This window comes from Haliotis rubra, unplaced genomic scaffold (assembly GCF_003918875.1).
Source record: "Haliotis rubra isolate DU_JTF1 unplaced genomic scaffold, ASM391887v1 Scf164, whole genome shotgun sequence".
Taxonomy (NCBI): Eukaryota; Metazoa; Mollusca; class Gastropoda; order Lepetellida; family Haliotidae; genus Haliotis; species Haliotis rubra.
The window spans coordinates 1,408,246-1,420,366 of NW_025765603.1; the positions used below are offsets into that span (position 1 = coordinate 1,408,246).

Below are 12,121 nucleotides of genomic sequence, written 5' to 3' on the forward strand. Positions count from 1 at the left end.
TGCGTGGTTGAAACTCAGTTTCGTGCAGTTATTTCAGCTGTATGAAAACATGTTTAATGTGTGAGGAAAGCCTGAAAACATACACATAGTAGTCCATGAACCACACTGATGAAAAGGTACGAGTCGCATGTAGTAATGACCAGGTATCCAGTTGGAGGCGAACCTGGGATTAGAACAGGTGAGGTGAGGTGAGGTGAGGTGAGGTGAAATTGGGTTTAACGTCGTGCTTGAGAATATTTCGCTCATATGACGACGTGCATGCGTGTGTATGTGTATGTGCGGCTGTTTGTACTAGCCCAGACTGAAGCTGGTTTTATAGTGCTAGCTCACTGAGATACAATGCTGCAGTGAAGCATGAATACCCCACTCAGACACAGTATACTGACTCCGAGCCTACCAGTCCTTGTTGTACCCAATAATGCCGAGCGTCAGGCAGGGACCAACAAGTACCATATTTTCACGTCTTTTGGTATGACGCGGTCGGGGATCGAACCCGCAACCTTCCGCTCTCCGGGCGGACGCTCTAACCACTACACCACGGAGGCGATCTGGGATTAGAACAGCAATGGAACATGTGGTACAGAGTACCTGTACCCATGTGGGGGAATCGATCCCGGGCCGACGATCGAACGCTTAACCTAGGCTACCCCACAGTCCCGGCTATACAGAGTATTGTCAAACCTTACACAAATGCGTAATAGGGACTTAAATTGTCTACATTGCCGTAGTTGTAAAAACTGGTGACAACAAAAATTGCCTTAACTTTAAGTTATGGACTAGCTTAAGATAGAGGAGTCACCAAGAGTATGTAATTTGACTTTAATTATCCACAAATTATATAGTGTCCATGCAGAAACTGTTTTGATAGTTACATCTCATTTTTCACAAATGACACCGTAAATACTATAGGTACTAATTGGCTGCCTGTTAAAGATAGTGAAACAGGGACTGACCACTCACTCACCCTCACATCCACTCACTCACTCACTAACCTGTAATGGCCAAAAATGCTATGTAGGCGTTTCTGGGTGTTCTGACTTTCTTCTTGGTGGCGAACAAGGACAGCACCAGACTGTTGCCCATGACGATGAGCAAAGTGAAGACCACACTGATGACCACAATGACGGGCTTATTGGTGTCTTTCCGGAAACTGATGAACTCGGCTCCAGATGTGTCCTCCATCGAGCAACTTCACACATGTCACTGTAGAGGTGGTACAACAAGGGTGAACAGGCCCGTAGTAATTGTTCATAAACTCAAGCAAAACCAATTCAGAGATACATGGTGCCATACATGAATACATGCCGTTTTAACAGTGTGGCTATCGCATGTCGAGTACGTTTGGCTTAGAGAATGATAAAACCCTCCAATGTAGATGCTAGAGATGGCGACGCGCGGTCATGTAGCCTAGCGGTTAAAGCCATGGGCGGATCCAGGAATTTTGAAAAAAAAGGGGGGGAGAAAGGGTTTCAGGGGGTTCGAACCCCCCATTGGCCCCGCCAACGCAAAAAAAATACGATTACACTCATGGGTACAAAGAGTGAAGCCCGTTTCTGGTGTCCCGCGCTTTGTCAGTGCTGGAATAGTGATAAAGGTTGCGTAAAACATTCCTCACTCACTACTTTCTCAAAATAATGTATCTGCTCTTCAAATTGAAGTGATTTGAATAAAAATAAGGTCTTGCAAGAAAAACATGCATCATTGGGATACATAAATATCCAAAGCGAATAATATCAGACTAAAGCAGTCTTACTGTCAAACAATTAAGGTAGCAATAGTAATTGACATAAGATTTTCAGATGCGTGTGTTGATATTATGGAAAATACTACAGGGATTTCTGACAGGCGTTAACTTTGTAAGGTACATACCTGCAGTGAAGTTGTGTACAATATCCAATAGCTCTTCCCCGTGTGATGTATGTCAGTTCATCAAGAGAGTGAGCGTCAACTGGTCATTATGGCTGATAATCATCCCGCGAACTGGCCTCCTATTGCACGACCGCCGTCGCTACACCACCATCGAGTGGGACCGTTATACACTTTAACCCTTTATTAATCAATAAACATTGTGGATACAACCACGACTTTCTTGAGCAACCTTAGTAATGGGCTTTTCATTCTCAAAACACTTTTAAAATCTGTATTTATATTATTTAAAATATCATCGGTAGGGAATAAAAGAAGGTTAGTTATAAAAGTGAGGAGTGGATTTCTAAAATTCAAGCATATAGGCTCATTGAAATCATATGAAAGTAAGTCTATATTGACTCTTTATTGAGGAAGAAGCAGGTTTAAATTGTTGTAAAGCAACCAAAAGTAAAAAGAAGAAGAAAAAAAGACAGAACTAAATTTACTTTCAGTTCCCATACTTAAAATGTTTAAAAGGGGTCCGGGGTTTTAAAAAAATACACACGTTTTTCTTGTGGTCTTACTCAGAATTTGTCCGATTTTTTTTCTGGTAGGTCCACCTTTGCGGTGTCGCCTTATTTGTACTCCATTAAGTGTTAACGTGGTCCAGCTTAACGTGGCAGGAATTATATTGATCTGCCAAGTTACCACATCAGTAATGTCCCTCTCCCTTGCCCGACCACAGAGAGCAATGCAAACTCAACATACCTTTATACGTAGTCATTATAAGCCTAAGTCGCTCTAAAGATAGTGAGTTATTTTTACGCCGCTTTTAGCAATATTCCAGCAATATCACGGAGGGGGGGAGGGACATCAGAAATGGGCTTCAGACATTGTACCCATGTGGGGAATCGAACCCGTGTCTTCGGCGTGATGAGCGAACGCTCTAACCACTAGACTACCCCACCGCCTCGCTCTAAATACAATCCATGAGACAGTAATGCAAAGCTACAGTCCGTTTGGCTCAAAAGCGGACCGAAACAGTTCACTGTTTGTTACGAGGGAGGAGTGCAGAGAAAGGGACAGCCAGGTGTTCGAGAAGCACGTTCACAGACAAAGTTATTTATTCATTAACCTGTGCTGTGCCGTCTCCATCCGTTCTCGAACACCTGGCTGTCCCTTTCTCTGCACTCCTCCCTCGTAACAAATAGTGAACTGTGTCAATATTTTAATGATAGTTTGTTAAACAACTTTTTTATTTTTAGGACAAAAATTCTGCAAAACCCTCACAGAGTGGGTATGATGTTTTGATTACGATCAGCGTTTCATTGAGTATTTTATGTTTATTAGTTTTCGAGTTAGATTGCAATTCATCGGTCCGCTTTTGGGCCAAACGGACTATACGTCATTTACAAAACTTCAGTGATGTGTTCAGCCAGGGTTTGGCCAGTGGGTAAATGCGTCGTACCCCGTATGCACAGTTGTGTCGTTGTGGATCGAATCTCCAAAGCGGTAAACGCAATCGCCTTTCTACAAAGGCTGCAGTATATTTCCCACACTCTAAGCCGGCTTCACACGGCAAACTAAAGTTTGACAACACAAGTTGTCAAACTTGAGTTTGAGCGTGTGAACATTCCAACAACTCGCCACCAACACCAATTTCAGAGTTGTCAAACTCTTGTCGAGAAATAGGATCGGTCTCTATTATCACCAACTTTTCCATCAAACTTTCGGTGTTGTCAAACTCGAGTTTGACGTGTGAAGTGTTGTCAGAAACAACCAATCGAAGTCAACGAAATTGTCACGTGACAGCAATGTGTGAAGCCCATTTCAGGTGTCCCCCGCCGTGATGTTGCTGAAATATTGCTAAAAGCGGCGTAAAACTAAACTCAGTCAGTCAGTCACGTGACAGCATCGATAGAGACATGGCGCTGAACGTTTGACAACATGTGTTTGACGTGTGACGTGTTTGACAACTTTTAAAATTTCAGCAACATGTGTTGTCAAACTTTAGTTTGCTGTGTGAAGGCCGCTTAACATTGTTTTATGCCTGTCATAGTGCTTTATGGATCAGGGCTTTATAAACCCTACGTTTTCGGGGCATTCGCTCACAAATAGAATGCATCAAACATGTGCAAAAAAGGTTGAACGCAAAATGCTTTGAAACGATGGCTATTTCGTTACCATTCCTTGTAGTTAAAGGGACATTAATCCGTGGTTTTGTGTTGATCATTGTTCTAACGTCCCCATGTGCTCTGGGGTTCCAAGTAAAACATTAGCCATTCCTCCGAATATTGGTATCGCCACGTCACAGTTAAAATGACGTCATAAGACATATGACGTCACAGTACACAAACTGGGCATTGTGGGAGTTGGTTGCCGTGAAACTGGTTAGCCTTGGTAGAGGTCCTTCAAGTAGACACACGTTGATCCGCGGAGAGCTCACGGCCTCATTCTGAAATTACTGGAACGATATCGATAAATCCTATCCATCCGCTAAACAAGGTAAGAAGTGTGTTAGTGTTAGAATGTAGACATATTTCGATGAGGTGGGTGTTCATTATCTTTCAAGAATGAAGAATGAAGGCATGTCGATATCTAAAACAAGTGATACAATACACTTGTTTGAATACACTAGCTGCTAATAATCAGGCTAGAAACAAAAATGTCCTTCACGACTCCTTTGTTATTCATTCCAAATAACACAGTGTTTGAAACCACATTCCAGAGCAGTATTTGTTTGTTGACCAAAAACAGTATCTTGGCGTCACAATAATAAGACGTCACACTATTATGACGTCACATCAGCTGACAAGCAGGCTAGATATTATGCTAATCCTTGGATTCCGTTTCGTAACAAAAAAGTGACTGTGTATTCAAATTCAAGGGTTAGCAATGACAATCACAAGTCATTGCACGTGCTCGTAAAAACGCATATTTGACAATAACTGGCTATGGGTTATGACATAGAACGTTAGCATACATAACTATATGACTTTACGTGGGGTTATGCACAGCCACATGCGGTTTCAAGAAGACAAATCGATCTACGCTTTGTTTTTCACATTTCCATACATTTTCTAGTAACAAGAAATATTATACACATTTCTCAAAATATTAACAAAAACTATATGCCAACTCTTACAAATATTGGCTCGTAAATATCTGACGCCGTTTTACAAATCATTTCCCAGGGTTTTTTCTCGATTACTCAATTTACATAAATTAAGTTTGTATGTCAATAAAACGATAGCAATACTGTAATTTCTATCACTCATTCAATGTTATACATACCTGTATTAGTGTATGTGTTTAACTTATTGATGACAGATAATTAAGATCTGGAGATCTCCAGAACGTAATATTCATTTTAGAAATTAGGCTCTTCGTATTAAGTCATTTATCGATGTCTAAAAATCGAAATTGTCATATCAATAACTGCATATATTCTTCGATTTCAATAATTTATTTACTATGCAATAAAATCGAATTTATGATGTCAAATGAGTAATAAATTGAACAGGGAATATATATCAAAACGTTCGTAATGTATTAGTGCCCAACTCAACAACTCAACCCAACAACGTTGACATTAATATGTTATCAATTTGTACATTATCTTTAATTTCAGCATGACGGACATATTGACAATGGTTGACATCATCTACCCCAAACTTCGTATATTCACGGACGGGGCTAGAACAGCCGCCCTCATCATTAACAGGTTAAAACATGGCAAAAAACAACCAAAACAGGCGAAAAGGACGGATCATGGGAAAAATAAGCCTCGGTGGGATCCAAGGAGAGATTACTCTCAGCAAACTTGGGAAGATAACGTTCACTCGGCACAATGGGCAGAAGACGAGAGGGACTCTGAAACGAACGTGAATATTTCAGAGAACAAACTTACTCCAATAGAATATAAAGGTGAGTTCTCGTAATATATGAATAGTAAACAACACAAACAGACAGTGCCATGTATAATGAATTATTTCCGACATATTGTATCCTACGTGGAGATAATAACCAAGAAAGTAATGTGATAGGATATTATTGTCAAGAGGATCCTGGTTTTGAACACCATTTTATGTATTTTCTACATTGCTTGTACAATTTTAGTTTTGTGAAAATTCATTTCGAGGACGTAATAAAACATCCATCTATTTTTGAATCCGCCACATACCCCAAATACGGTGTTAGCGATCCAACAGGGAAGTACTGATGCTAGTTACGGTGTCAGCGATCCAACAGGGAAGTACTGATGTTAGTTACGGTGTTAGCGATCCAACAGGGAAGTACTGATGTTAGTTACGGTGTTAGCGATCCAACAGGGAAGTACTGATGCTAGTTTCTTCCTCATCTTATTACAGCAATGGCGGCCCATGTCACAACTGCCACGACAAAATCTTGGAAGAAATCTCTTCAGTTACGAATTGTATCGGTAAGTGTACATAAACTGTATGGAATATATTGTACACTTTTTCAGGAGGGCGTATATAATATTACTGCTCTTTTGGTCCTTCTACCGCCAACTTTTGCCCGCCTCGGTGTCTTGCCACCGGAAGTAGATTCGCTTTCCCCATGGTTAGTTTAAAGTGTTGCATTGTGGTAGTAAGGTTGTATTGGAGCATTAAAGAGCATGTCTTCAGTGTGTGTATATATAGCATGCCCATGCCTCTCTCTACAGAGATTTTATATCCGTGTTATATTTTCAGGTGGTCCGGCGGCTGTCATTCTGTATACCAAGAAAAACAATTTCATAAATAGTCTCAAAAACTTGGTTCGGCAAATCTTGATTTTTTTTACTCAGGAAAATGAAATAGTATAACCCATAGATTGGGCTACAGAGAATTGTTATTTTTGGTTTTGAATGGTTAAAAACTGATTTGTCCATGTCGGTGTCATAACTTCTCCACTGCACATATACAAGGGTTTAAAAATGCCTTTTAAAGATGATAATGGCATAATAAATGGTTACTGACAATCGAGCAAACTTGTACGTATTTATATTCATTCGTATATTTGTAAATAAACGCAAATTAGTTTCTGATGAGTCGTGTGTTGTTCTGGATTTTCTTCGGATTTATCATCCATCAGCCAGGGTATTTTACCTTCAGGTTGATATCCTGATATATACCTGGGCCAGTTCCCTACCACATTTACAGCTGAACTGTTCGCAATAAATATAGCCAGGTAAAGGAAATTACTCTCACGAAGTGTATATTGAGGGAGATAGCTGCGAAATCGTAACCATGAACTTCTTCCCGTTTTCTTTGTGATATTCACTGCCACAGGAGTTCGAATAACTGTTTGGACAATACTGTTTAAAAATAAAAAAACTTTTGCAATCATTTATTATTTCTTTATGTTATAAGTAACATATATTTCAAATTTGAACGAAATCGGTGAAGAAATAAAGATTTTAGACAAGTCTACCGCTACGCTCATTATATAATGAGTGTAGCGACAGAATTTTCGAAAATCTACGTTATAAATCTAATGTTTTCTGTCCAAACAGTGATTCGAACCCTGTGTTTACTGCCATACATATCAACGAGTCGCACCTTCATGGCTAACTTTCCACTTGCTCCGTCGGGGATGTAGACTGACGCTTTGTCTCCAAATATACTCAGCAGTAGAAACACGTCAGTACGAATTCAAAATTAGACAGACACTGTAATCAAATCATTACAGAAATGGACATAATAAGCGGATCAAAAACATTTTTTGTGTACAATATCTTGACACATCAATGAATAACTCAGCACAATTCCAAGACATTACGTGAACGTTTGCAGTCCATTCAGACTCTTGACTTCAGTATCTAGTGTAACCACCACGAGCGGCAATAACTGCAGCACAGCGTCTATGCATGGAGTGCACCAATCGATTGATGAAGGCCATTGGCACCTCGAACCACACTCAGAGAAAGGCCTGGCGCAATAAATCGGCCTTGGTATGACGTAATTCAGTCTCCTCTGAATTTCATCCCGAAGATGTTCAACTGGGTTTAAATCAGGACTAAGGGCTGGCCACTGCATAATGTTGACACCGTTCTGCTGTAGGAAGTCCCGTGTAGCCTTGGCGGTATGGGTCCCGGCGTTATCGTGATGGAAAATGTTGTTCCGGTGACGTGCGAAATGTGGTATGACGTGGGGTCTGAGAGCTTGGTCGATGTAGCGCACTGCTGTGATGCCGCCTCCTCTCCCTGGACCAAGGTGGGCGGGGGGCGATCATTTTTGGTGTTGGTGGCCCGGAAACGTTGCTGCTGCATGTAGATGGTCCGAACGTTGACCTGGAAGTGATTGGCAACGGCTTGTGCAGTGTGGCCAGCTTCACGTCTTCCCAGCGCCTGGTTCCTCTGAGCTGTCGTGAGAAGGGGCATCCTGCTGACGTTGTAATGTGAATGTTTCAACCAGGTTTGGGGGTGCATTTTATAGGGCTGGTCCTTGTGAACAGCACGTGCAACATGAGTTGCATGACAAACGTGGAGAACACCGTGCCATCTCCTAGATCAGGTTGCATTTTTGAGACCATTTCCTGGGTTCCATTCTGAGTTGGGGAAGGAATGTCGTTGCTCAGGTAAAGTTGAAGTGGTGTCAAAAATATACAATCAAAACATTCAATGAGTTTACAGTTATCCGTTTCTGCGAAGGAAAATTCAAAACTGACGTTTCTTTTGCTGCTTAGTATATATGTAATTTTGATGGTAACAAACAAGCGTATTTAAATTGAAAAGGAGTCCCAGTGAGACCAGAGATTCAGAACCTGGGGAAATCTAGACTTGTTTTATTTAGGGCTTTAGCACAGCAGATAGGGCTTGGCAGTATGGAAAATAAAATAAAAGTCGGACCAATGTGGTTCAGGGGCTAGGAGACAGACTATCGGGGATGGTGCAGACAATGGTCAGACTCTGAGCGAAGGGGCAGATCTCTGACGCCTTACAGTCTGATAATGACAACTGGGCATTACACAGCTACGGCTTCTCCGCATCTAACATGGATAACGCTATAGATAGAAGTGTCAGATCTATGGAAACAAAGGCCACACGTCAAAATGTCCATAAAACATCCAAGTCAAAATGTCCATAAAACATCCAAGTCAAAATGTCCACAAAACCCTAGTCAAAATGGCCATACCAAAGGTTAATAAGGTTATAGAAACAGTCAAAATGGCCATACCAAAGGTTAATAAGGTTATAGAAACAGTCAAAATGGCCATACCAAAGGTTAATAAGGTTATAGAAACAGTCAAAATGGCCATACCAAAGGTCAAAATGGTTATAGAAACAGTCAAAATGGCCATACCAAAGGTTAATAAGGTTATAGAAACAGTCAAAATGGCCATACCAAAGGTCAAAATGGTTATAGAAACAGTCAAAATGGCCATACCAAAGGTTAATAAGGTTATAGAAACAGTCAAAATGGCCATACCAAAGGTCAAAATGGTTATAGAAACAGTCAAAATGGCCATACCAAAGGTTAATAAGGTTATAGAAACAGTCAAAATGGCCATACCAAAGGTCAAAATGGTTATAGAAACAGTCAAAATGGCCATACCAAAGGTTAATAAGGTTATAGAAACAGTCAAAATGGCCATACCAAAGGTCAAAATGGTTATAGAAACAGTCAAAATGGCCATACCAAAGGTTAATAAGGTTATAGAAACAGTCGAAATGGCCATACCAAAGGTTAATAAGGTTATAGAAACAGTCAAAATGGCCATACCAAAGGTTAATAAGGTTATAGAAACAGTCAAAATGGCCATACCAAAGGTCAAAATGGTTATAGAAACAGTCAAAATGGCCATACCAAAGCTTAATAAGGTTATAGAAACAGTCAAAATGGCCATACCAAAGGTCAAAATGGTTATAGAAACAGTCAAAATGGCCATACCAAAGGTTAATAAGGTTATAGAAACAGTCAAAATGGCCATACCAAAGGTCAAAATGGTTATAGAAACAGTCAAAATGGCCATACCAAAGGTTAATAAGGTTATAGAAACAGTCAAAATGGCCATACCAAAGGTCAAAATGGTTATAGAAACAGTCAAAATGGCCATACCAAAGGTTAATAAGGTTATAGAAACAGTCAAAATGGCCATACCAAAGGTCAAAATGGTTATAGAAACAGTCAAAATGGCCATACCAAAGCTTAATAAGGTTATAGAAACAGTCAAAATGGCCATACCAAAGGTCAAAATGGTTATAGAAACAGTCAAAATGGCCATACCAAAGGTTAATAAGGTTATAGAAACAGTCAAAATGGCCATACCAAAGGTCAAAATGGTTATAGAAACAGTCAAAATGGCCATACCAAAGGTCAAAATGGTTATAGAAACAGTCAAAATGGCCATACCAAAGGTCAAAATGGTTATAGAAACAGTCAAAATGGCCATACCAAAAGTCAAAATGGTTATAGAAACAGTCAAAATGGCCATACCAAAGGTCAAAATGGTTATAGAAACAGTCAAAATGGCCATACCAAAGGTCAAAATGGTTATAGAAACAGTCAAAATGGCCATACCAAAAGTCAAAATGGTTATAGAAACAGTCAAAATGGCCATACCAAAAGTCAAAATGGTTATAGAAACAGTCAAAATGGCCATACCAAAAGTCAAAATGGTTATAGAAACAGTCAAAATGGCCATACCAAAGGTCAAAATGGTTATAGAAACAGTCAAAATGACCATACCAAAGGTCAAAATGGTTATAGAAACAGTCAAAATGGCCATAACAAAAGTCAAAATGGTTATAGAAACAGTCAAAATGGCCATACCAAAAGTCAAAATGGTTATAGAAACAGTCAAAATGGCCATACCAAAAGTCAAAATGGTCATAGAAACAGTCAAAATGGCCATACATTATTATTATTCCTATACTCATAATATTTTCCCATGTTGTATTATTTGATATCAAGGTGTAAAAATGACAAAAGAAGTTATATCAGACAACACTTGATGTTTATTACACATCAACAAATAAGACATATACATGTAGGTTCTTTCTTCATGTACATGCACTTTTGTACCATTTACGTACTACTACATGACATGACACCCATGTAAGTCAGTTACATCAAGTCAGAAACAGTTCATTCCACTGGTGACCGCCTCCGTGGTGTAGTGGTTAGAGCGTCCGACCGGAGAGCGGAAGGTCGCGGGTTCGATCCCCGACCGCGTCATACTAAAAGACGTTAAAATATGGTACTTGTTGGTCCCTGCATGGCGCTCGGCATTAACGGGTACAACAAGGACGGGTCGGCTCAGAGTCAGTATAATGTGTCTGAGTGGGGTATTCATGCTTCACTGCGGCATGGTATCTCAGTGGGCTAGCACTATAAAACCTGCTTAAGTCTGGGCTAGTACAAGCAGCCGCACATACACATACACACGCAAGCACGTCGTCGTCATATGAGCGAAATATTCTCAAGCACGACGTAAAACCCAATTTCACCTCACCTCACCTCATTCCACTGGTCTAGTCAGCTGGAAACAAGCGGAGAAGTTCCACAGCTAGGGCTCAGCTTTCCGTCCTTGTAGAAACGCCAGGCTGCAAATACCTCCTCCTGGTTACGGGTGGCCTACAACCTCGTCGGTCACCTTTTCAGCAATGGAGCGTTCAGACTCCTGTAGATTTGCTATGGCTGCTTCCTTCACTTGAAATGTATAAGAACAATACAATAAACACATAGATCAACAATTAATTGATCAATTACGGCTTAATTAGTTAACGAGGCACTTCTGAATTCACATCTTAATTAAGGTTAAAGAATGTATGGAATCACATGTTGATTAGTAGCTAACGAAGTAATTAAAGGATAAGTGGAAGGTCGCCGGTTCGATCCCTGACGGCGTCATACCAAAAGACGTTATAATATGGTACTTGTTGGTCCCTGTCTGGCGCTCGGCATTAATGGGTACAAGGACTGGTCGGCTCGGAGTCAGTATAATGTGCCTGAGTGGGGTATTCATGCTTCACTGCGGCATGGTATCTCAGTGGGCTAGCACTATAAAACCTGCTTAAGTCTGGGCTAGTACAAGCAGCCGCACATACACATACACACGCATGCACGTCGTCATATGAGTGAAATATTCTCAAGCAGGACGTTAAACCCAATTTCACCTCACCTCACCTCACCTATTACTACATATCACAGAGCATATACAGTACGCGTCCCTCGTGAGAATTTTGAGGAGAACATTCAAGGGAATGGCCTGGGCATGACATTCTTCCAACACGTTGGGTTTCACAGCGTCAGTGACGTTTAGGTAG

General features: G+C 40.6%; 1 protein-coding gene across 1 annotated transcript; it reads left to right on the plus strand.

Annotated features, from left to right (window-relative positions):
* The first annotated feature begins 4,212 nt into the window (after positions 1–4,212).
* Positions 4,213–6,901, plus strand: LOC124271839. Its single transcript, XM_046706990.1, has 4 exons — positions 4,213–4,353; positions 5,480–5,775; positions 6,219–6,289; positions 6,564–6,901. The coding sequence occupies exons 2-4, from the start codon at positions 5,481–5,483 to the stop codon at positions 6,609–6,611; spliced, it is 414 nt and encodes a 137-aa protein (XP_046562946.1). The 5' UTR covers positions 4,213–4,353; position 5,480; the 3' UTR covers positions 6,612–6,901.
* The last annotated feature ends 5,220 nt before the right edge of the window (positions 6,902–12,121 follow it).